Raw genomic sequence first — 27,332 nt, forward strand, 5'->3', positions numbered from 1 at the left:
GGATAGCTGTCTTATTGACACCTCTCCATTACTAAGCCGGGCTTGATGTGACCTTACAATTCAAAGGTCACATCAACCACCCAACTATTACCCCATTGCCACCGCTACAGGGCAGTGGGAAGAGAGAGGCTAAGTGCCATAATTGCCATAAATCATGCAGCTGCGTCAACAAAAACTAAATCTCTGAGCAGTCACAAATACTCGGAGATTTCCCGAGCAACAAGTATATTCGCTCATCACTATTAACTACCTGCAAAAAACACTTGATGAACTTTCGATAGTAGTTTGCAAACCCCAAGAAGCGTTGCAAATAGTGATGAGCGAGTATACTCGTTGCTCGGGCTTTCCCGAGCACGCTCGGGTGGTCTCCCGAGTATTTGTGACTGCTCAGAGATTTAGTTTTTGTTGATGCAGCTGCATAATGTATGGCTGCTAGCCAGCCTGAGTACATGTGGGGGTTGCCTGTTTGCCAGGGAATCCCCACATGTAATCAAGCTGTCTAGTAGCTGTAAATCATGCAGCTGCGGCAAGGAAAACTAAATCTCTGATCAGACATAAATACTTGGAGACCACCCGAGTGTGCTCGGGAAAACCCAAGTAACGAGTATACTCGCTCATCACTAGTTGCAAACCCTTCAAGTCACGGGGCTGAACCCAATCACTAATAGCCTGCACCTTCTTGGGATCCATGTGAAACCCCTCATTGGAAACAATCAAACCCAAAAATGATAACTCCTGTACAAAAAATTAACATTTCAAATTTTGAAAAAAGTAGTTTTTCCCTGAGTCTATGAAGGACAGTACGCAAATAGTGAAAATGGGTTTCACTGTCAGGGGAGTAAACCAAGATGTCGTCAAGGTAAATAATCGCAAAGTGACCGATCAGATCAGCAAACACAATATTAATAAAATTTTGAAAAATGGCCAGGGGTGTTTGTTAGCCCGAAGGACGTAAAAAGATTCTCAAAAAGAACTTCTCACGTGAGAAACGCCGTCTTCCACTCGTCTCCCTCTCAAACACTTATCCAATTATAGGCTCCCCACAAATCCAACTTTGAAAATCATTTGGCCCCAGACAACTGGTTACACAAGTCAGGAATGAGAGGAAGTGGGTAAGTGTTTCTCACAGTGATTTTGTTGAGTTCCCGAAAGTCGAGGCAAGGACTCAAACCACCATCTTTTTTCTTTACAAAGAAAAAGCCAGCTGCCATAGGAGAAACATAAGGGCGGATATGCCCCTTACGAAGACTCTCGGCAATATACTCCTTCATGGCCAGCCGCTCAGGACAAGACAGATTAAATTGATGGCACAATTAAAAGATGGATGTGGCGGTAGAACCTCAGCCTCGCTTTCAGAGAACACGTCTTCAAAGACCTTCAGATACTCCGGAATAGCTTCCAGACCGACAGACAACACAGATACACACTTCAAGGACTTAGATAAGGACCATTGAACAATTTCCTCAGTAACCCAGTTAATAACAGGGTTTTGATGCTGTAACCAAGGCATTCCCGACACCAACCCACTATATTTGCCCACTTTGATGCTAATTCTGGTGCCCAGAACCCATTTGGGCTAGGCTGGAGGGACCTGGGTTTGATGCAGGGCATCGCTATTTGTGTATTTTAAGTGTCAGATCAGTGGCCCAAAGCCATTTAACCCCTTAAAAACAGCAGGTCCCTATTCAAATCTGTTAAAATTGGCTGTTTGCCCAGTTTGATGACAGTTCTGATGCCCAGAACTAATTAGGGCCAGGCTGAAGAGACCTGGTTTTATTGTGGGGCTCCCTGTTCTATATGTATGCACTCTGGTATCAGTGGCACAAAGGAATTTAACCCCTTAAAAACACCACTTACTTATTCAAATCTGTGAAAATGGGCTGTTTGCCCACTTTGATGCCAGTTCTGGTGCCCAGAACCCATTTGGGCCAGGCTGGAGAGACCTGGGTTTGATGCAGGGCATCACTGTCTGTGTATTTTAAGTGTCAGATCAGTGGCCCAAAGGCATTTAACCCCTTAAAAACATCAGTTACTTATTCAAATCTGCGAAAATTGGCTGTTTGCCCACTTTGATGCCAGTTCTGGTGCCCAGAACCCATTTGGGCCAGGCTGAAGGGACCTGGGTTTGATGCAGGGCATCACTGTCTGTGTATTTTAAGTGTCAGATCAGTGGCCCAAAGGCATTTAACCCCTTAAAAACATCAGTTACTTATTCAAATCTGTGAAAATGGGCTGTTTGCCCCATTTGATGCCAGTTCTGATGCCCAGAACCCATTTGTGCCAGGCTGGAGTGACATGGATTTCATGTGGGGCATCATTAGGTATGTTAATCAGGTGTTAAATCAGTGGCACAAAGGCATTTAACCTCTCAAAAATAGCTGTTACTTATTCAAATCTGTGAAAATGGGCGATTTGACCATTTTGATGCCAGTTCTGATGCCCAGAACCCATTTGTGCCAGGCTGGAGTGACATGTATTTCATGTGGGGCATCAGTAGGTATGTAAATCAGGTGTTAGATCAGTGGCACAAAGCTATTTAACCCCTTAAAAATAGCTGTTACTTATTCAAATCTGTGAAAATGGGCGATTTGCCCCATTTGATGCCAGTTTTGATGCCCAGAACCCATTTGTGCCAGGCTGGAGTGACATGGATTTCATGTGGGGCATCAGTAGGTATGTAAATCAGGTGTTAGATCAGTGGCACAAAGGCATTTAACCCCTTAAAAATAGCTGTTACTTATTCAAATCAGTGAAAATGGGCGATTTGCCCCATTTGATGCCAGTTTTGATGCCCAGAACACATTTGTGCCAGGCTGGAGTGACATGGATTTCATGTGGGGCATCAGTAGGTATGTAAATCAGGTGTTTAATAAGTAGCACAAAGGCATTTAACCCCTTAAAAATAGCTGTTACTTATTCGCATGTGTGAAAATTGGTTCTCTGCCCACTTTGATGCCAGTTCTGATGCCCAGAACCCATTTATGCCAGGCTGGATTGACAGGAACTTGATGTGTGGCATCACAAGGTATGCAAGTCAGGTGTCAGATCAGTGGCACAAAGCCATTTAACCCCTTAAAAACATCAGTTACTTATTCAAATCTGTGAAAATGGGCTGTTTGCCCCATTTGATGCCAGTTCTGATGCCCAGAACCCATTTGTGCCAGGCTGGATTGACAGGAACTTGATGTGTGGCATCACAAGGTATGCAAGTCAGGTGTCAGATCAGTGGCACAAAGCCATTTAACACCTTTAATACCATACCTCAGTGCCCACTTTGATGCCCATTTTTGTGCCAGCCTTCTAATATTTTTATCTGTTTTTAAGTGTATTCACAAGAGGGCACATGACCGCATAATATTATATACTTACAATGGTTTATTTTTATTGAAAAACCTGAAAAAAAACAGAAAATAAAAAATAGCCGAATAAGAAACTGAACGAATAAGAAACCAACTTCAGCATCGTCCCTCTGGTGAAATTTCTGGGCATGGATACACTCCCCTTCTCGGCATGTAGTCACTCCCCGCTGCTTTAATCACCCCCCTTTGCAGAAATGAAGACGCCCTGAAATTTCTGAGCATAGTAACGCCCCCCTCCCTTTGTCACGCCCCCTCCCTCACTATTGTGGTTTTAACCAGGCCCCCAGGTGCCATAATCACGCCCGTCCCTGAAATTTTCAGGCATGTTGCCGCCCAGAGCCCCGCCCAGAGCTCCTCTTCTCTCCACCCTGCATCTTCAGCTGTTGCTTGGCCGTGATTGGTCAGTTTGCGGCACGTGACTCCGTAGCCTCGCCCATCCCTACTATCTACGACATGCCGACAATTTTCAGAACACCGGTGACCGCTGACAGAGGAAGAGGCTGCGGCACCGAAGACAGGCAGGGGGAAGGAGCGGGACGCCGGGAGCAGGTAAGTATGACATATTCACCTGTCCTCGTTCCACACGCCGGGCGCTGTCTCCATCTTCCCGGCGTCTCTCTCTCTCCGCACTGACTGTGCAGGTCAGAGGGCGCGATGACGCATATAGTGTGCGCGCCGCCCTCTGCCTGATCAGTCAGTGCAGGGAGACGCCGGGAAGATGGCGCCGAGGAGCTGCAAGAGAGGTGAGTATGTGTTTTATTATTTTTATTGCAGCAGCAGCAGCACAGCTATGGGGCAATAATGGACGGTGCAGAGCACTATATGGCACAGCTATGGGGCAGTAATGGTGCAGAGCACTATATGGCACAGCTATGGGGCAGTAATGGTGCAGAGCACTGTATGGCACAGCTATGGGGCAATAATGGTGCAGAGCACTATATGGCAGAGCTATGGGGCAATAATGGTGCAGAGCACTGTATGGCACAGCTATGGGGCAATAATGGTGCAGAGCACTATATGGCAGAGCTATGGGGCAATAATGGTGCAGAGCACTGTATGGCACAGCTATGGGGCAATAATGGTGCAGAGCACTATATGGCACAGCTATGGGGCAATAATGGTGCAGAGCACTATATGGCACAGCTATGGGGCAATAATGAACAGTGCAGAGCACTATATGGCACAGCTATGGGGCAATAATGGACGGTGCAGAGCACTGTATGGCACAGCTATGGGGCAATAATGGTGCAGAGCACTATGGCACAGCTATGGGGCAATAATGGTGCAGAGCACTATATGGCACAGCTATGGGGCAGTAATGGTGCAGAGCACTGTATGGCACAGCTATGGGGCAATAATGGTGCAGAGCACTATATGACACAGCTATGGGGCAATAATGGTGCAGAGCACTATGGCACAGCTATGGGGGAATAATGGTGCAGAGCACTATATGGCACAGCTATGGGGCAGTAATGGTGCAGAGCACTGTATGGCACAGCTATGGGGCAATAATGGTGCAGAGCACTATGGCACAGCTATGGGGGAATAATGGTGCAGAGCACTATATGGCACAGCTATGGGGCAGTAATGGTGCAGAGCACTGTATGGCACAGCTATGGGGCAATAATGGTGCAGAGCACTATATGACACAGCTATGGGGCAATAATGGTGCAGAGCACTGTATGGCACAGCTATGGGGCAATAATGGACGGTGCAGAGCACTATATGGCACAGCTATGGGGCAATAATGGTGCAGAGCACTATGGCACAGCTATGGGGGAATAATGGTGCAGAGCACTATATGGCACAGCTATGGGGCAGTAATGGTGCAGAGCACTGTATGGCACAGCTATGGGGCAATAATGGTGCAGAGCACTATATGACACAGCTATGGGGCAATAATGGTGCAGAGCACTGTATGGCACAGCTATGGGGCAATAATGGACGGTGCAGAGCACTATATGGCACAGCTATGGGGCAATAATGGTGCAGAGCACTGTATGGCACAGCTATGGGGCAATAATGGTGCAGAGCACTATATGGCACAGCTATGGGGCAATAATGAACAGTATGGAGCATCTATTTTTATTTTTGAAATTCACCGGTAGCTGCTGCATTTTCCACCCTAGGCTTATACTCGAGTCAATAAGTTTTCCCAGTTTTTTGTGGCAAAATTAGGGGGGTCGGCTTATACTCGGGTCGGCTTATACTCGAGTATATACGGTAATCTGCATCTTCTCCCTTTCAGTTTAATTCCATTGCTTCTTGTGTTTCCATGTGCAAATAGGAATAAAGGATGATCCCTCTACACTGTGACATCCCTTCAGATACTTGTAGGCAGCTATTAAGTATCCTTAATATCCTTATTAAGTTTTTGGAAGCTAAACATTCCCAGATCCTTTAACCATTCCTCATAGGACATAGTTTGCACTCTTCTCACTATCCTGGTAGCGCTTCTCTGAACTTGCTCCAGTTTTTCGATGTCTTATTTAAAATGTGATGCCCAGGATGGAACACAGTATTCCAGATGAGGTCTGACCAAGGCAGTGTAGATGGGGATAATTACTTTACGCGATGTAGACTCTATGCTTCTCTTAATACATCCCAGAGCTGTTTGCCTTTTTGCTGCTGCATCACACTGTTGACTCGTGTGCAGTCTGTGATATTTTAGTATACCCAAGTCTTCTTCATCATTTTTATTTCCCAAATGTAGAATCTTACATTTCACCCTGTTAAATACCATTTTTAGTCACTGACCATTGTTGAAGCTTATCTAGATCTTCCTGAATCCTTTCTCTGTCTTCTCTAATGTTAGCTATCCCTCCAAGCTTTGTAAATTTCATTAGTTAACCTTCAATTCCTTTATCTAGATCATTTATAAAAATGTTGAACAACAATGTGTTCAGGACAGAGGCTTGTGGCTTGAAACATACTTCCAATTGGATGTTCAATTATTTATTACCACTGTTTGAGTCAATCCCATACTTTGTCATTTTTTTCAATAATGACAGTATGAGAAATGCTCTGCTGAAGCCGAGATACTATATCTACCTCATTTCCCTGATCCACCCAGTCAGTGATTCCATCATAGAAGTAAACTAGATTAGTCTGGCATGACTTGTTTGCTACAAATCCAAATTCTTATCAAAGTACTTACATACGTGCTGTTTAATAATTTGTTCAAAGATCTCTCCTGGCATAGAAGTAAGGCTCATTGGCCTGTAATTTCCTGGCTCCATCTTCCTTCCTTTTTTTGAACATAGAGATAACATTTGCACTTCTCCCGCCAATCTTCTGGGACTTCTCCTGTTCTCCACTGTTGTTCAAAGATTAGTAGTTCTGCAATTTCCCCTGCTAGCTCTTTGTGTTCAAGGATGTAATTCATCTGGACCAAGAGATTTAAATTAGCGAAGTGCTCTCTCACCATCTCACTGTTTCTAGATATTCAAATTGCCTCTTCTGAGAAAAAGAGGACTTAAACTCTATAGCGCCACCTGTTGGAAGTAGCGATCCTACAAGTCACAATCAACCCTTTAACGAGTCGTGCAATATGACTTAGGATAAAAGCCAAATCAGTATCTCAATTGATTGAGATTGAGATTTGGCTTTTATCCTAAGTCATATTGCACGACTCGTTAAAGGGTTGATTGTGACTTGTAGGATCGCTACTTCCAACAGGTGGCGCTATAGAGTTTAAGTCCTCTTTCTCAGAAGAGGCAATTTGAATATTTAATTTCCCAGAGGAGCATTGCACGGCGAATAAGCCTCCTTACCTTGACAAGCCAGCTGGTATGTCACTCTCCATAAGGAGAAACGCTACCACTTAGACCACTGTTTATAGATAGTATGTATTATTGTATCTCTTCTTTTGATTCCTCTGTTAAAGATTATAGTTGATTATTGGGGATACCAGCAGTGGGACACTCTATGGCCCTGTTATTGGGAAACTTCTTTTAAACTTTTAAAAAGTTATTCTCAAGTTGTTTCTTGAGCAGCACCAAACTCTGTAGCCTCCTTGCCATCTGCTCACTTCTCATTATACAATGCACACTAAAATGCAATCTGTTGCCGGCTAATCATTTCAAATTAATAGCCAACGAGGGATGGCATTTTGTTTGAAAATCTCCAGTGTATGCTCGGATACTTAAATGAGATGTCATAAGAACTACCGCAGCACTCTGTCTCCTCCCTGAAACAAAGCATCTCTGCACTACTGAGCATGCTTTGGTTGTCAATTCCAACATATGCCCAATATGAGCTCCCTTGTCGATGTGCAATATTCTTTTTAATGAACAGTTTCAGTGCGCTTGTTCGCCAGCTCTGATGAGAAATGGCAAACTGGTGAGAGAGCGCATTGTAAGGAAAAAACCCCTCAAGCAAGGAGAACAGACATCATTTTCGGGACAGGGCTGGTCTTTGCTTGCCGTGTTTTTTTTTTTTTTTTTTTTAATATACAATGCATACTGAAAATGCTCTGTTGCCGGCTCCTCATTTCACATTGAGTCAATGAGGGAGCGCACTGTCACGCATTGTGCGTTGAAAAGAACAATATACAGAAATTTTGTCTTTTGTTTTTCAGTAAATTATACTGTAAAATGAATGGTGACAATCAATACTACCTCTTGTTCCACAAAAAAAGATCTTCTATGGCTAGGACGACAGAGAAATAAACAAAAACTTATGGCTCTTGGAAGAAGGTTATGAAAAAAAAAATCACAAAAGCAAAAATTCGGCACTTTGGAAAGGGTTAAAGTGGTTCACTTTTCCCCCATTAAAGTGTGATCATGGGGATCAGATACCTGGCACCCCTGCCGATTTAGATGACATGTGGCCTGGCTGAAGCCGGATATAAGCAATGCATAGATTGGAAAAAGGCAGCCCAGTACATTTATTGGCCACTGCTGAGCACTGGACGTTGTCTCCCATTATCTTGTGTATCTTTATATGTTCCTGTATATTCACAAGTAAGGGTATAAAGGAGCGGGGACACAGACATATTCTTCTTCTTTTCTTTCAGTATCCAGCTCTGTAAACAATATTTTCAAATGGCTAGGTACCCTACTTCAGTTTGGAAATTTAAAAAAGTGTCATGGTTAATTACCTTCTCCAGACCTTCAGTTTACCTTACAATTAAGTGGTAATCTGCGGTGCATCTCTAGTATAATTTCTCAAAAATAAAAGTACATTCTATTACAACTTTTGTACATTTTTCACTACTTGACTTGTATTTTATGTTTTGTCTGAGGTTAGCTCTGAAGAACTGGACATTCGGCTTGGATTTGCTCTCTCTCAGGGAGAGAGAGACTTTATAGAGAAGAGAAAGGAACTTATTGCACACTCTCTCAAAGAAGCCCTGGTTCTGAATACAGTTCCTGATCAGGTGGGTTTATTATTACATAGAAATAATAATGGAAAAATAGCAGGCATGTCCATGTTTTGGCTATTATCATAAGCTTTGGTTTCAATTATGGGGACTTAAAATGTTTGCATTCACTGTTTCATATCCAGTAACGAATAGAGGTGATGAAAAAGAACTAAAACCTTTCTTAATGCTAAGGCTGTGCTCACATGTTGCTGTACCAATGCGTTTTCTTGCCACAATTAAAAAAAATAAATAAAGAAAGAAAAAAAATGCAATTGGGTGAACATGGCCATGTTCCAATGATTGCCCTTAATTGTATACCAAGCTACTTTAATTGCCAGATTGATAAATTCTTCCAAATGCATGAAGTAGATACCAGGGCATGGGCCGTTACACAAGGAAAGCTTTTCAGGGCCGTAGTAAGTTATCAACCCAGCAGAAAGCCCAGTTTCTTCTCCTTAATGCAAAAAGACTCTATGACGAGGACATGAAGGCCCGACATCCTGTAGTATTGTCTTTGCTCACAGGCCAGGTCCAACCCCTTGCATCATGACTAGCATTTCCTGGGAACACCAGAATTGGAAACTCTGTCGGCACCCCATTTTCTTTATAGATGAGAATAGGTTCACTCTGAGCACATGTGAGACAAGAATTACCCAGTACAACCAGTTTGGTGTTTTGTTTTTGGAGAGGTATATCCTCGGAGGGTCTCTTAAACTTCCACGTACCATCAACAAGCCCTTGACTGTTGTAGGGTGCCAGGATGAAATCCTTAGAGCCATTGCCAGACCTTAGACTGGTGCAGTAGGCCCTGGTGCAGGACTGTGCCCGGTCTCATGTGACAAGAGTGTGTAGGCAGTTAATGGATGATGCCATTGACTAATCCCCACATTCACCAGACCTCAATCTAATTAATACCCCTAAGGTTATTTTGCCAGAGAAACCATGGCTGGCAGATAGCAGTACAGACTGTTCAAGAAAGTCGCTAAAGTCCTGATTAGGTTAGGGAGGAGATCTTACCCCAGGACACCATCTGCAATCTCTTTAGACTTTGTTAAGAGTACATACAGGCACACGAGGGTCATACACCCTATTTTGCAGTGTAGAAATTCATCAAAATAAGGTAATTTCAGTTTTTACTTTGGGGTAATTTGGAGTCAGCTCCTTAATTGGTTGATGATATTGGTTGCCATTGAGTGTTCATACATATTTTTGTTCCCCATGAATAACACAGATTAGATCAGCAAACATTTTCAACTTAAATCACATATCCGACCTCGTCAATCAAAAGATTCAAGTGTTCCCTTAAAGAGGTTGTCCGGGGTTTCATAAGGTTGATCCCTTAAGTCTCTCTCAGACTGCAAAATATCGAATTGTGATAATGAGATGTGCACACTATTACAGTCCCACCATAGTTCCCATGCAGTTGGGTGGTCATGTGACCACATGTACACCATTGGTATACTTGTGATCATGTGACAACTAGACTAGTCTGACTTTTCTCTTATATTCAGAAAAGCCAGATGAGTCTAGTCTGCACATGACAACAATTATGGAAATCACATTCATGCAGTCATATAGTCATATGACTGCCCTCCTGCACAGGAAATATAGGAGGATCATAACAGTGTGCATATTACAGAGTGGTATTTATACACAGAAGTATAAATGTCGTTTTGTTTTTTCTTTTTTTCTTTTACCGGATTACAGGCACCTTGTGATGGGCGGTTCAGCTCTCTTTGCTGATCTGGCTCTGCTCACCAAAAACTTGTTTCTTTTGAATCCTAAATGTATCACTATTAAATATGTTTTCACAATATGTGAACACATATTTAAGATGACTTTAATACGTCTGAAACCCCGCCCAGCCACGTCTGGAACTCTAGTTAGCCAATTAAATTGATGAGTGGGCAGAGTTTGGTTTGGGTGGGCACTGGGCAGGGTTACGTCCGCCAAACACCAGGGAGCCGGCTCTTTGTCTTGGTTCATTTGCAAACAACCCATCACTGCTATGCTCAAAGTGTGCAGTATCAATTGCATACTTAATATGTATCATCTTTGGTCACCTGGATCAGATGTGGGAGATCCTAGCAAAGTGATCATGTTTGTTTTTCATATAACTCATCTACAAAAGAAACTACTTAAATGGAACCTGTCCGGTCCTCTAACCATTGCAATCTCCCACTGTAGCGTTATCTGAATTGATCACTGCATTTTAATAAGCATTTGACTTTCTACAGTAAAGTTTCTATGTTTAAAAAAAAAAAAAAAACACTTAGAATCTGCAGCACAACATGTGAGCCAGGACTAGTCCAGTGGGCGTTTGTTATACCAGACTAATCCTGCTTTGGATCCTCTAATTTTGCTGTTGACCTTGTTAGTACAATCCGTTTCATAGTAGAATTGCTGTTACTGCACATGTCCTCCAGCAGAGTTTGAGCATACACACTTCTGCTAAATTCTGAATCTGCTTATAGAGCCCCATTCCCAGTGTTCCGACACCCAGCAATTAGTGAGTTATCACCTAATAAAATTCGGGATAACTTTCGGTTGTGTGAAAATCTTTTTTTATTATTTATTTTAAGCTATCTTAACATTTTTTTTTCTGAATTAGTTTTACTATTGACACATGCAAAGCAAATAGAAAAATCTATGCAACTGTGTCATTCATAAACCATTTTGATTTTTGAATAGGTTCCTGTAGTTGCAGTTCTAGGTTCTGGTGGGGGAGCGAGAGCAATGACTTCATTCTACGGCAGTCTAAAAGGCCTACAAGATCTGAAGCTACTGGATAGCATCACCTACTTATCTGGGGTATCTGGATCAACATGGTATGATATTTATATTTTTTCCTGGGTATTCTGTAAATATGATTTCTGGAGTAAATGAAAGACACATAAAGCATTAGCATGTTTCGTTTTCCCATCCTGTCCCCAGATTGGCTGAATAATTGCAAATGTCATGTGTCCCCTTTCATAGTTTTTCTATATGTTCACAACTACATTAGCACCTAGTCAGGTTCCCCTTGACATTTGTTGGTGACCAAATAGAGGAAAAAATTGAATTATTGCAAATTGTGAACACACGTTCGTAAAACTCCTTAAAATCTATATATTGTTGCTTGAATTTTGTGAAACCTTTACAATTAGGAGATAATTTGATTGTTTTAAATCAATAGGAGGCCAATCGGGTCTGAGTCTGCTACCTGTTTTATAAAAAGATTAGCAGTACTACCCGCCTTCGCCCAGGTTAATAACTGCTGTTAGCAAAATAGAATGTGTTAACAAAAATGTATTCTGCACACAAAAACCACAAAACAAAAAGATAGGAATGTAATTATTAAAAGGCAAAAACTAAGCTAATAAAAGCATTTCACAACGTATATTTCAACACCAGAGATAGTCCACACAGATTTAACTAAATTGACCAAGTAATGTGAAGTAATCTTCTACTACTTATTCGAGAGCCTTTTGATAAATGACATTCTTAGTTTTTCCTTCAGGTGCCACCAACACACCCTAACTGACATGCTATTACCTCACACAAGCTTTGTTATACTGAGAATGTCCTTTGTTGCCTATATTAACCAATCAGAGCTCAAATTAATTAACTGTAGCTAAATAGAAGCTGAGCTGTGATTGGTTGCTATTGGCAGCCTCATAAATCCCCAGCCAACAGGAAGCCCTCCCCCCTGGCAGTATATATTAGCCCACACATACACATAATAGACAAGTCATGTGACTGACAGCAGCTGTATTTCCTATATGGTACATTTGTTGCTCTTGTAGTTTGTCTGCTTATTAATCAGATTTTTATTTTTGAACGATAATACCAGACTTGTGTGTGTTTTAGGGCGAGTTTCATGTGTCAAGTTGTGTGTGTTGAGTTGCGTGTGGCGACATGCATGTAGCGACTTTTGTGAGATGAGTTTTGTGTGGTGACATGCGTGTAGCAACTTTTTGTGTGTCGAGTTGCATGTGACAGGTTAGTGTAGCAAGTTGTGTGCAGCAAGTTTTGCGCATGGCGAGTTAAGCGCGTGGCGAGTTTTATGTGTGGTGCGTTTTGAGTATGTGCAAGTTTTGTGTGAGGCAACTTTTGCATGTGTTGCAACTTTTGTGCATGTGGCAATTTTTCCGCGTGTGCAAGTTTTGCGTGTGGCGAGTTTTCCATGAGGTGAGTTTTGCACGTGTGGCGAGTTTTGCGTGAGCCTAGTTTTGCATGTGGCAAATTTTGCGTGTGGCGAGTTTTGAGTGGCGACTTTTGTGTTTCGACTTTTATGTGGCGAGGTTGGTGTATGTGTGGTGAAATGTGTGCTGAGGGTGATATATGTGTTCAAGCACGTGGTAGTGTGTGGCACATTTTGTGTGTGTGTTCATATCCCCGTGTGTGGTGAGTATCCCATGTCGGGGCCCCACTTTAGCAACTGTATGGTATATACTCTTTGGCGCCATCGCTCTCATTCTTTAACCCCTTTCTGACATCGGACGTACTATCCCGTCGAGGTGGGGTGGGCCCGTATGACCACCGACGGGATAGTACGTCCAGCGCGATCGGCGGCGCTCACGGGGGGAGCGCGGCCGATCGCGGCCGGGTGTCAGCTGCCTATCGCAGCTGACATCCGGCACTATGTGCCAGGAGCGGTCACGGACCGCTCCCGGCACATTAACCCCCGGCACACCGTGATCAAACATGATCGCGATGTGCCGGCGGTGCAGGGAAGCATCGCGCAGGGAGGGGGCTCCCTGCGGGCTTCCCTGAGCCCCCCGCAGCAACGCGATGTGATCGCGTTGCTGCGAGGGTCTTACCTCCCTCCCTGCCTACTCCAGACCCGGATCCAAGATGGCCGCGGATCCGGGTCCTGCAGGGAGGGAGCTGGCTTCACAGAAGCCTGCTCAGAGCAGGCACTGTGAAGCAGCCTGCACTTCTCTCAGATCGGTGATCTGTCAGAGTGCTATGCAAACTGGCAGATCACCGATCTGTATTGTCCCCCCCTGGGGCAAAGTAAAAAAGTAAAAAAAAAAAATTCCAAATGTGTAAAAAAAAAATAAAAAAAAATATTCCAAAATAATGAAAAAAAAATATATATTATTCCCATAAATACATTTCTTTATCTAAATAAAAAAAAACAAACAATAAAAGTACACATATTTAGTATCGCCGCGTCCGTAACGACCCGACCTATAAAACTGGCCCACTAGTTAACCCCTTCAGTAAATACCGTAAGAAAAAAAAAAAAAAACGAGGCAAAAAACAACGCTTTATTATCATACCGCCGAACAAAAAGTGGAATAACACGCGATCAAAAAGACTGATATAAATAACCATGGTACCGCTGAAAGCGTCATCTTGTCCCGCAAATAACGAGCCACCATACAGCATGATCAGCAAAAAATAAAAAAGTTATAGTCCTGAGAATAAAGCGATGCAAAAATAATTATTTTTTCCATAAAATAGTTTTTATCGTATAAAAGCGCCAAAACATAAAAAAATAATATAAATGAGGTATCGCTGTAATCGTACTGACCCGAAGAATAAAACTGCTTTATCAATTTTACCAAACGCCCAAACAGTATAAACGCCTCTCCCAAAAGAAATTCATGAATAGCTGGTTTTTGGTCATTCTGCCTCACAAAAATTGGAATAAAAAGCGATCAAAAAATGTGACGTGCCCAAAAAGTTACCAATAAAAACGTCAACTCGTCCCGCAAAAAACAAGACCTCACATGACTCTGTGGACCAAAATATGGAAAATTTATAGCTCTCAAAATGTGGTAACGCAAAAAATATTTTTTGCAATAAAAAGCGTCTTTCAGTGTGTGACGGCTGCCAATCATAAAAATCCGCTAAAAAACTCGCTATAAAAGTAAATCAAACCCCCCTTCATCACCCCCTTAGTTAGGGAAAAATAAAAAAAAGTATTTATTTCCATTTTCCCATTAGGGTTAGGGCTAGGGTTGGGGCTAGGGTTAAGGCTACAGTTAGGGTTGGGGCTAAAGTTAGGGTTAGGGTTGGGGCTAAAGTTACGGTTAGGGTTTAGATTACATTTACTGTTGGGAATAGGGTTGGGATTAGGGTTAGGGGTGTGTCAGGGTTAGAGGTGTGGTTAGGGTTACTGTTGGGATTAGGGTTAGGGGTGTGTTTGGATTAGGGTTTCAGTTATAATTGGGGGGTTTCCACTGTTTTGGCACATCAGGGGCTCTCCAAACGCGACATGGCGTCCGATCTCAATTCCAGCCAATTCTGCGTTGAAAAAGTAAAACAGTGCTCCTTCCCTTCCGAGCTCTCCCGTGTGCCCAAACAGGGACCTTTGGGGTCCAATTTCTCCTGTTACCCCTGGGAAAATACAAAACTGGGGGCTGAAAAATAATTTTTGTGGGAAAAAATTTTTGTTTTATTTTTACGGCTCTGCATTATAAACTTCTGTGAAGCCCTTGGTGGGTCAAAGCACTCACCACACATCTAGATAAGTTCCTTAGGGGGTCTACTTTTGCAACATGGTGTCACTTGTGGGGGGTTTCTACTGTTTAGGTACATTAGGGGCTCTGCAAACGCAATGTGACGCCTGCAGACCATTCCATCTAAGTCTGCATTCCAAATGGCGCTCCTTCACTTCCGAGCCCTTCCATGCGTCCAAACGGTGGTTCCCCCCCACATATGGGGTATCAGCGCACTCAGGACAAATTGGACAACAAATTTTGGGGTCCAATTTCTCCTGCTACCCTCGGGAAAATACAAAACTGGGGGCTAAAAAAATAATTTTTGTGGGAAAAAATTTTTGTTTTATTTTTACGGCTCTGCATTATTGACTTCTGTGAAGCCCTTGGTGGGTCAAAGCGCTCAAAACACATCTAGATAAGTTCCTTAGGGGGTCTACTTTCCAAAATGGTGTCACTTGTGGGGGGTTTCAATGTTTAGGCACATCAGTGGCTCTCCAAACGCAACATGGCGTCCCATCTCAATTCCTGTCAATTTTGCATTGAAAAGTCAAACGGTGCTACTTCCCTTCCGAGCTCTCCCATGCGCCCAAACAGTGGTTTACCCCCACATATGGGGTATCAGCGTACTCAGGACAAATTGTACAACAACTTTTGGGGTCCAATTTCTTCTTTTACCCTTGGGAAAATAAAAAATTGGGGGCGAAAAATAATTTTTGTGAAAAAATATGATTTTTTATTTTTACGGTTCTGCATTATAAACTTCTGTGAAGCACTTGGTGGGTCAAAGTGCTCACCACACCTCTAGATAAGTTCCTTAGGGGGTCTACTTTCCAAAATGGTGTCACTTGTGGGGGGTTTCAATGATTAGGCACATCAGGGGCTCCCCAAACGCAACATGGCGTCCCATCTCAATTCCAGTCAATTTTGCATTGAAAAGTCAAATGGCGCTCCTTCGCTTCCGAGCTCTGTCATGCGCCCAAACAGTGGTTTACCCCCACATATGGGGTATCGGCGTACTCAGGACAAATTGTACAACAACTTTTGGGGTCCATTTTCTCCTGTTACCCTTGGTAAAATAAAACAAATTGGAGCTGAAGTAAATTTTTTGTGAAAAAAAGTTAAATGTTCATTTTTATTTAAACATTCCAAAAATTCCTGTGAAGCACCAGAAGGGTTAATAAACTTCTTGAATATGGTTTTGAGCACCTTGAGGGGTGCAGTTTTTAGAATGGTGTCACACTTGGGTATTTTCTATCATATAGACCCCTCAAAATGACTTCAAATGAGATGTGGTCCCTAAAAAAAAATGGTGTTGTAAAAATGAGAAATTGCTGGTCAACTTTTAACCCTTATAACTCCCTAACAAAAAAAAATGTTGGTTCCAAAATTGTGCTGATGTAAAGTAGACATGTGGGAAATGTTACTTATTAAGTATTTTGTGTGACATATCTCTGTGATTTAAGGGCATAAAAATTAAAAGTTGGAAAATTGCAAAATTTTCAAAATTTTCGCCAAATTTCCATTTTTTTTGCAAATAAACGCAGGTAATATCAAAGAAATTTTACCACTATCATAAAGTACAATATGTCACGAGAAAACAGTGTCAGAATCGCCAAGATCCGTTGAAGCGTTCCAGAGTTATAACCTCATAAAGGGACAGTGGTCAGAATTGTAAAAATTGGCCCGGTCATTAACGTGCAAACCACCCTTGGGGGTGAAGGGGTTAAGTCCCCCTTGTTCAAATCTGGCAGCTGTCAATTTGCCTCCAACACTTTTCCTTTCACTTTTTCCCCATTATGTAGATGGGGGCAAAATTGTTTGGTGAATTGGAAAGCGCGGGGTTAAAATTTCGCCTCACAACATAGCCCATGACGATCTCGGGGTCCAGACGTGTGACTGTGCAAAATTTTGTGGCTGTAGCTGCGACAGCGCAGATGCCAATCCTGGACATACACACACACACACACACACACACACACACACACACACACACACACACACACACACACACACACACACACATTCAGCTTTATATATTGGATTAGGTATCTGTCATAGTCTCATCTTCATAACACATGCATAAACATGGTATATTTTGAAGGGTTCACACACTTTTAAGCACCTGCTGTAATTGCTATATGTAAAATGTAACTGTCTAATTATAAAAACTTTGTAAAAATATTTTCCATAATTTACTTACTGTTCATATTAGGTGTATGTCCACACTTTATGAAGATCCTGATTGGTCGAGTAAAGATCTTAAGGAACCTATAAACAGGGCACAAAGATCTATGACATCCATCAAGGCTGGGGCATTTTCTGCAGAAAGGATTAAACAGTGTACTCAAGAGCTGATGGCCTTGGAGCGAGATGGACACAAAGTCAATTTCAGCGATGTGTGGGGTCTTGTGTTGGAGTATTTTCTTCACCAGAAGGTACAATATTGCCAGGTTACACAACCTTATTTTTTATCCAGTTTGTGCTATTTATTGCAAAGAACTATGTATGGTAATAATAAAAACTATACCTCGTGAAAAGATGAACTGTGAAAACCAATAAAATTAAGTATTCTTATTGACAGAACACACGGTGAGTTGCTTTTAGGGGTTGTCTGAGTTAATACCTGTCCACAGGTAGCAGAACTGCGACTTTTAGAAATGAAGATATACTCACTACGTTCAGAATCTTCCTCGCTGGCCTTTAGTTAACATTGGCTTCAGATGTCCCAGCCTATATAGCCCAGGTGATGCTGCAGTCAATCATTGGCCTCAGCGGTATACCTCACGAAACTGCTGAAACCAGCGATTGTTCATGTTGGGGAATACGGGCTGTGATATATCTGCAGTGAGTGTAAACAGAAGACCATGGAGAAAATCTGGGACACAAACCTAAATGGGTATGTATATCCTATTTTCTTATTTTATACAGTAAATATTGCTCCCCGTCATAATTAACTTTGCCTCCTTAAAGAGTAACCGTCGCTTTTAATTTTTATTTCATAAATCAATAATATACTTGAAAATAAGCAACTGGGAAAGTCTATCTTCACTGAATACAGATTTTTATCTCCAAATTTAGAATTTTGTTGGCCAATTTTGGCAGAGGAAGAAGCAAATTTTACTGATTAAAATATATTACAAAGGTGCTTCTTTTCATGTGTGCTATTGATAGATGAAATAAAAATTAAAACCACAGTTAATCTTTAAACAGTGACTTTCCCTAGAAGAAAACATTTCTGCATTATGTAAAATTAATACTCCATGAAAATATATTTAGCTATGCCCTTAGACAATTTGCACATGCCGGGAGGCGACCAGTAATGACAGCGGTGTGCTGAGGATTTTATACCTAGCTTTACACTATTTCAGAAAACAATCTAAATCTTTTCATTGAATCTACGTTTGTTCCACAACTTCTGTACTGATCTGTGTTTCTTATACATTAACAAGGCTTTCTGTACCAACTCCCTGAAGCCAAGGTTTCTCACCTGGAGGCTGTGGGCTACATGGCCGTATCCGTTGTTCAACAGCAATTCTCAGTCAAGTTAGTTTGTGCAACTCGTTTGCAACGTGCTGTTACATTACTATTCTGGAGATAAGAAAACCTGACATGCTTAGAAACATTTCTGACTCTGTTGCAGTCTTAATAGGTCGCTTGTTGCAGAAGCTTGCATGTAATGTACAGCACCGTAGAAAATCATTAGATGCAATCTGGCCAAGCGACATCACAATCACCATGTCTCCTGTATCCCTAGCCTTTTTCCAAAGTTACCTTATTCCATAATTGACTCAGTTTGCTTTAGCAAATAAGTAATTTTCCTTCAAAATAAGGCGCTGTTCACATGGGCAAAGTACAGCTTCTTAATTTATATTGCTGTAGTTGCGATAGACAATGCACAGTATTGTGTCGGAAGCGATGCATTTACATCCCATTTTCCTTGTATTGCAGGATAATCCAGCGAAACTCTCAGACCAGCAGAACGGTGTGTGCAAGGGTCAGAATCCTTATCCCATCTATGCTGGGGTAAATGTCAGAGTTAATATCAGTGGTGGAGACTTTGCAGGTAAAGGATTTTTGGAAACCTTGCATATTCTTTCTGGTTAGATGGTGTTTAAAAACAAAAACAAAACTCAAATGTGCAGGTCAGTAGGCATCTTCTTTCTGCCTAACTTGCTGTCGACTCCTGGTTGTTAAATGATGAAACCTGTCTCTAGCAGCAGAAATTATAAATAATGGGGGCAAGTTATTATTTAGTATGCATTGCTTATATAGCGCTATCTTATTTTCAACGCTTTACAGACATTATCACTGTCCCCGATGGGGCTCACAGTCTAGATTCCCTATCAGTATGTCTTTGGAATGTAGGAGGAAACCGGAGAACCCGGAGGAAACAACACGCAAACACGGGGAGAATGTACAAACTCCTTGCAGATGTTTGCCTATGTGAGATTTGAACCCAGGACCCCAGTGCTGCAAGGCTGCAGTGCTAACCACTGAGCCACCGTGCTGCCCCAATTATTTGTCTCCCTTCTTCTACTCTCTTTTCTAGCAGACTGCTTGGCATAATCGAGAAAGGGACTGTGCTGCAGGCAAAGTCATTGTACAATAGCAACTGCAAATTGAGCGGAATAGGACTAGAACGCTAGTGCCACCTATTGGAAGTAGCAATCCTAAAAAGTCACTACTGACTCTTACCATATGACTTACGATAAAAGTCAAAACCAGAATCTCAATTTGCAGACACTATTTCAGGGTACTGCCCCTCGCATCTGACCACAAGGCTGATTAGAGGGTCAATATTGTCGCTTAGGATTGCTTCTTCCAATAGGTGGCACTAGAGTTCTAGTTCTCTTACTCTCTGAAGAAACAATTTTGCATATTGCCCAGAGAAGCATTGCAAGTCTTAAGTCTCCTCACCTTGGCATGTCATGCTTGAAATGTTACTCTCCGCAAGGAGAAACTTTATCCCTTGGATTACAATAGCAGCTGTAATACATACTAGGTAGTGAGAGGAAAATAAGTTACAGCGGCTATAGTGATGGCAAAATGTTGAAGATGAGGAATTACCCACTCCAAAAAAAAGTGTGGATGGCAAGTGACCAAGCATGTGCACCAAAATCAGTTTGTCTTGCAGCCATCATTTCCTACAAGTCAAAAGAACTTTATTCCTTAAAGAAGCACTCTCATCAAATTTTTTATCTTAAAATTTTGCAGTCATTATATTATACAGTACTGTGTACTAACAATTGCTCATTTTGCCTTTCTACCCAGTATATTCTTCTCTTTTCCATTAGGTCTTTGACATCACTTGATTAAAAATAGACTAGCTGAGTCCTACTAAGCTCTATATAGAAAGAGGAGGACAATTTTCCCTGTGTGAATCATCACTGCAAAAGTCCCTGGCAGAGGGAGGCGGAGCAACTAGGTCAGGAGTTAAAGGGAACCTGTCACCACTTTTTTGCTCTATCAGCTAAAAATATCATTTAATTGCTTGTCAGGTATGCATTCCACATCTACATTTGAAACCCCCTGACACCCCATGCATCACCAATAAAAACCTTTTTTATTTGTCCCTCGCTGTATGTTAATCTGTTCAGTCCGGTCCGATGGGCGTTGCCTCTGTTCCCTCACTCTTCCCCTCCTCGGCTTGCTGTATGCATTCTTCGCCGTGAATCTCACAGAGCGCGTACAGATTTTGCGTGTGACCGGACTGAACAGATTAACATACAGCGCGGGACAAATAAAAAAGGTTTTTATGGGTGATGCATGGGGTGTCAGGGGGTTTCAAATGTAGATGTGGAATGCATACCTGACAAGCATTTAAATGATATTTTTAGCTGATAGAGCAAAAAAGTGATGACAGGTTCCCTTTAAAGAGGGAAATGACTCATTCAGTGAAAAGACTTCTTGTTTCTACATAGAGCTCAGGCCTTTTTCACACTAGCATCGTGCACTGCATGTCGCTATGCGTCGTTTTGCAGAAAAAACGCATCCTGCCAAAGTGCTTGCAGGATGCGTTTTTTCTCCATAGACTTTTACTAGTGACACAGTGCGACGCATTGCCACACGTCGGACCGTCGCCAACAAAAAACGTTGCATGTAACGTTTTTTGGTGCGTCGTCTGCATTTCCGACCACGCATGCGTGGCCGGAACTCCGCCCCCGCCTCCCCGCACCTCACAATGGGGCAGTGGATGCGTTGAAAAACAGCATCCGCTGCCCCCGTTGTGCGGCGCTTGCACAGTAAGCGTCGGTGCGCTGCAACGTCGCATTGCGACGTGCAGTGCACGACGCTAATGTGAAAGTAGCCTTAGAAGGATTCAGCTAGTCGCTTTTTATTCACGTGATATTGTAGGCCTAATGAAAAAGAGAAAAATTATCTGGGTAGAAAGGCAAAATGAGCAATTGTAAGTACTGTATTTTTCGGACTATTATGCACCAGACCATAAGACGCACCTAGGTTTTAGAGGAGTAAATTAGAAAAAAAAAATGAAGCAAATAATGTGGTAAATTCTGTACTAATATCCCCTATCCTGGTATGTATGGTTCCCTCATCCCTATCCTGGTATGCATAGCCTCCTCATCTCTTTCCTGGTATGTATGGCCCCCATTCCTATCCTGGTATGCATGGCCCCCTCATCCTTATCCTGGTATGCATGGCCTCTTTAACCCTATCCTGATATGCATGGCTCCCTCATCCCTATCCTGGCATGCATGGCCCCTTCATCCCTATCATGGCATGCATGGCCCCCTCATCCCTATCCTGGTATGTATGGCCCCTTCATCTCTATCCTAGAAAGCATGGCCCCTTCATCACGATCCTGGTATGTATGGCCCCTTCGTCCCTATCCTATTATGCATGGCCCCCCTCAACCCTATCCTGGTATACATGACCCCCTCATCCCTATCCTGGTATGCAGGACCCCAATATCTGTCCTGGTATGCATGGCCCCCATCGTAAAAACATAAACTGTTATACTTACCTTCCTGTGCTCCCTCACAGCTTCTTATTCCATTGTCAGCAGCAGATTTATACTTGTAAGCACCGCATGGCAGTGACATCATGCACTAAGAAGCTGTGGTTAGCTGCCAGAATACTCACTACTCCCTACAACGGGACTATATGCGTGGAGAGCAGTGAATATTCATTGCTCTTTAATAGAGGGCACAGTGTTAGCCGCAGCCGCCTGCTTCCTGCATCTGCTGGGTGTTCATGTGTGACCCCTACTAAAGGAAATGAATATTCACTCCATTCCACACCTATGGGAGTGGAGAGCAGTGAATATTCATTCCCTTAAGTAGCGGGCACACACGACCCCCGGCAGCTGCAGAAAGCTGGCTGCTGAGGCTAACAACATGTCCGCTATTATAGAAAATTGAATATTCACTGCTTTCCACTCCCATGGGCGTGGAATGCAGTGAATATTCATTCCCTTTTGCAGCGGGCACATGTGAACACCTGGCAGATGCAGGAAGCCGGAGGCTGTGGCTAACCTGTGCCCGCTATTAAAGAGCAGTGAATATTCATTTCTGTATAGAAAAAATGCCACAAACGGACAAAGTGATGCCGCGCTTAGGGGTAAATGCTTTATGCTACTAAGATGCAAGTAGTCAATGTATAAATACAATGCGCAATTGTTCCGTGGTGAGAGGGTGCTTACCCTAAGTATAGATGCGCTGATTGTTCCGCTGCGATGCCCCGAGGAGTAGTCTGATCCGGTCCCCGCTGCTGGTTCTTGCAGCGTCGGAGGGAAATAGAAGGGGGGAGCGAGAGGTAGTATAGTAGCTAGCGCGATACCTGGGAGCCCCGGCCGAAGGCGTCCCTGGTAACCGCGAGGAGAGAAATGGCTGTTGGCGCCGGCTCGCAAGTGCCTGAACTGTGACGTCACACAAGGTATGGAGCGGCGTTGGGGCCAAAAGGGATGACTAAACCAACGCGTTTCGAAGGTGCACCTGAATATTCATTTCTCTTTAGCAGCGGGCACATGAGTTAGCCGCAGCCGCCGGCTCCTGCCTCCTGTGACCTGCTGCTCTGCCGCTGCTGCTCCCCTACCTCCAAATCCACAGCCAGAGCATGTACATCTGGGCTATAAGACACTCCACCCCCCATTTTCTTTCACATTTTTGGAGGAAAAAATGTACGTCTTATAATCCGAAAAATATGGTACACAGTGCTATATAATATGACTGCAATATATTAAGAGAATAAAACATTTTATGGGCGTGCTTATTTAAGACTGGCGTTGTGCATGAGACTCTTGATGAATGGATCCACTGGAGTAAGGTGCCTCTATGGCCGGGTGCACATGATCCGGAATTATGTTCACCATGTCCAAAGCGCTGCCGTCTATTGAACGTAAGTAAATCCACAAGTGTTGACTGAGCCACGTGGATTCACTGTGTTCAGTACATTCTATGGGTGAAATTTATCTTGCGAAGACAAGCGTCTCTGCAACAGATATTGACATGCCGCAGTGTCCATCAACACGGGTGTCTGGGGACTCTTAGTGGGCATGGGATTTCGTGACATCCCATCAACTATGACGCTACATAAGTATGCAGTGTCAAACCCACAGCAATTACGGATCGTGAGCACATACACTTATTCATTAAAGGGAACCTGTCAGAATGATTGTGCTGAGTAACCTACAGACAGTGTTAGGTTGGCACCGATATACTGATTAAAGTGATACCTTGGTTGAATAAATCCGTCTTGTGGTGGTTTAATTTTTGTTTTCAGTTAATGAGACTCGTGCTTCGGGTCAACATGTGTGGGGGGAGTTCTTTATGTGGTGCTCTGCTTATGTATTCATCTCAAACATATAAACAAAAAAGCGTATGTTGAACAAAAATAGAAAAACCTTTATTCATAACAGAACGACATGTACATATACAGATATTAAAAAGTAGCCAATGGTGCTTGAAAATGGAGTAAAAAAGGTTAGGGTGGCACCACCCTAGGCAGGCAGACTAAAATAACATCTATATGGCATTAATTTGTATAAATCAGCGCTTGATCAAATATCTATAACAAATCCAAATTTATAAACCAGGACACTAATAGTGCATCACATTATGTCCAGACAATAGAATCGTATGACGTGCCCGTGATTATATAGAAGTGATCTAAAAATGATGCACTGACGATACCAAAAAGAGTGACACAGCACCTAAAGTTGCATAAGTTGCAAAAATGTTGCAACCTTTGGCTTTTTTATATCCGTCCTGGCCAGCTTAGTCAAAATAGGCAGGACGTCATGTGACATGGCATGGCTATGCCCACTGGTCTAAGTTACCAAAATTTATGCCACTCGTGCCAGTAAATATTGCTATAACTTTATTCCACTTCCTGACTAGAGTAACATTTCTGGTGGAGGCGCATGGTAGTTGAAAGGTGTGCCCATTTCAATAAGTGGTGTGCTCCTCCATTTAAAGGTGTTTTACTGCAGTAAAAACTGGCAAAGGGGTCTAGTTTTTGGTGTTTTTCTTTTTTCACTCTTTTAACTTGCACCTTTTTAAAAGTCTATTTGATAGGTGTTCATGTGGCTGATTCATCAATTGCGACTTTTTAAAAAGTCACAGATTTAGCTGAAATGTACTCCATAGTCCACTGAAATAATTGTAAGCATGCCAGATAATGGCATGTATTTTGTAGTACGTGACTTTTCGTGCTAAAGAAAACCGCAAAACGGGTTAAAATTAAACATAGAGCATTTTTTATTTTGCACAAAAAACATAAACCATATACCCCATTTTAAAGAATTTGGCACAAAAAACATCCATGAATATCACAAGAAAAGAAAGTAGACTTAAAAAATAATTGCTAAATCTGGCCCTTAATTCCTATGTCTATCAAGCTGTATATTATATCCACTTTTCGGTTGTCCTTAAGAATTTCTTCTAACAATTGGATATAATTCTTAAATTTAAAGATGTTGTCCAATATGTAAAAAAAAAATAAAAAAAAATCATATAGATGTTCTTAAAATGGAGCCATACTCGCCCGCCAAATAGATGTTCCTCATTCTATCCACAGCCTCACCTACTGTATTCTCACCCATCCCTTGTAGATTGTGAGCCTTCGCGGGCAGGGTCCTCTCTCCTCCTGTACCAGTTATGACTTGTATCGTTTAAGATTATTGTACTTGTTTTTATTATGTATACCCCTCCTCACATGTAAAGCGCCATGGAATAAATGGCGCTATAACAATAAATAATAATAAATTCTCCTGACTGCAGTTGCCTGTGATTGGGGTTAGTGGTCAAGTGAGTGGAACAGCACAAGTCTGAGACTTATCCAGACGTAGGCGCAGGCCATCTTTGCCTTCATATTCTGTGAACATGGCCACTTTAAATTTTAGTTTTCTATTAGAAATTCTCTTTCTTACTATGTTAGAATGGTGTGAATTTACCCCTCATGAAATTGGATTTCGAAAATATGGAGCATTTATTCGAACTGAAGATTTTGGTAGTGAGTTCTTTATGGGACATCTCATCCACAGAAGAAAAGAGCCGAAGATTTGCTTTTTGCAAGGTAAGAACAGGAGGAATGCACATGTGCTCTAAAGTATAGATAAACGTTTACTCTTTGCTTTACTCATGCCAGGTTGAGTTGGGCCTCTTTTACTTGTTTGTAGTTGAAATCCATGTTCCATCCATATAGTTCTTGTAATAAACTAGAATTAATAGTTGCAAAGGAAAGTACATAAATCTTTAAAAGCTTTTTTTTATGGGGGGGTATGTACTGTAGTTTAACCAATTCTGATCTACATTGTGTGCACAGTTATTAGAGAAGACAGTATTTTGGCCATATCATAATTTCTATGCAGATTTTCCAACTATGAGCTTTATAAACTTGAATGCTTATTCGATGAAGCAGAACAGGTGATGTGTACTTATGTACTGGTGTCTGCTGATGGGACTACTACTCCCATCAGCCTACAGCTGCTACCACTAATAACAGCGAGAGCAGACTCGATTGATGGGAGTATTCATCAGTCAGCGCCTGCGCTCTAAATAAATAATTAAAATAAAACAAAAAAATGTGAGTTCCCCTGTATTTTTGAGAACCAGCCAGGCAAAACTGACAGCTGCAGGCTACAACCCTCAGCTGTCAGATTTAGCAAGGTTGGTTATCAAGAATAAGTGGGGTCCCCACTCTGTTTTTTAAATTTTTTTTAATTATTTCAATAATTTAAAAAAACGGGATGGGGTCCAAACCAATTTTAAACAAACAGCCAATATAATGCAGACAACTAGAGGCTGGTATTTTCAGGCTGCTAAGGGGCCATGGATATTGTCCCAGTAGTCCCATGAGCCAATGCATTGACCGGTAGCAAACTTTTTACCTCCGATCACAGCTGCGGGCTCACGCTGTCATTTGAAACGTGGGAACCGCAGCTGTCTGACCGGCAGTAATGATTTTACCACCGATCAAAGGCAGTGTTTGCTCGGTGTTCGGGGGAAGGGGGGCAAACCCAAACAGTAACACTGACTTCCTGGTGAAGTCAGTGTTCGGTGTCTGTACCCGAACAGTAGGTGTTCTGAAGGATGCTAAACTTTACTGTTTGGGTTCTTCCATCTCTACTTGTGGGCCCTTCTTAAATGGTAGATTTATGATGAAAAAAACAGTGACTTCTCTTATCAGTGTCTGTGACGCTGTGGTTGGTGCTGCCCAAAGGTTGGATTAAAAAATTAACAAACTCCATGGATGAAAAGATGGGCAGCTATATTGGTGATTGATAGATAGATATATATATATATATATATATATATATATATATACACACACACATATATATACACACACACATATATATATACATATACACCGTATTTTTGTTTTTTAACTGTCAAATGTATTTTTGTACATTTGTAGTTGTTTGGTGGTTATTCTCACTTTAACATAAGAAAATAAACAATTGAGATGGGAAATTTTACATTTTTCATTGACTTGCATAATTCTGCACACACAAATTTTTCTAAGAAAGATAAAACAGCACTTTTATTTTCTAAAATTATTAGGTTTCAGGTTTATTAACCTTTTAGATTGGCCAGTGGCACTGTAGTAATAACATTCACCATTAAAAATACAAATTGCATAATAATTGTGCACACAGTGTATAGATTCTGAAAAATGTATGTAATTTACCCTGTTCATTAACTTTGTTTCACT

General features: G+C 42.1%; 1 protein-coding gene across 1 annotated transcript in view; it reads left to right on the top strand.

Annotated features, from left to right (window-relative positions):
- The window catches only part of PLA2G4F (phospholipase A2 group IVF), a 142,459-nt gene that overhangs the window by 71,967 nt on the left and 43,160 nt on the right, over positions 1–27,332 (top strand). Inside the window, exons 11-15 of the mRNA XM_077261240.1 lie at positions 8,610–8,739; positions 11,416–11,552; positions 17,371–17,593; positions 19,107–19,221; positions 25,554–25,691. Coding sequence (XP_077117355.1) covers positions 8,610–8,739; positions 11,416–11,552; positions 17,371–17,593; positions 19,107–19,221; positions 25,554–25,691 — 743 coding nt within the window. The remainder of the gene's footprint in view (positions 1–8,609; positions 8,740–11,415; positions 11,553–17,370; positions 17,594–19,106; positions 19,222–25,553; positions 25,692–27,332) is intronic.

The sequence above is a fragment of the Ranitomeya variabilis genome, chromosome 1 (genome assembly GCF_051348905.1).
Source record: "Ranitomeya variabilis isolate aRanVar5 chromosome 1, aRanVar5.hap1, whole genome shotgun sequence".
NCBI lineage: Eukaryota > Metazoa > Chordata > Amphibia > Anura > Dendrobatidae > Ranitomeya > Ranitomeya variabilis.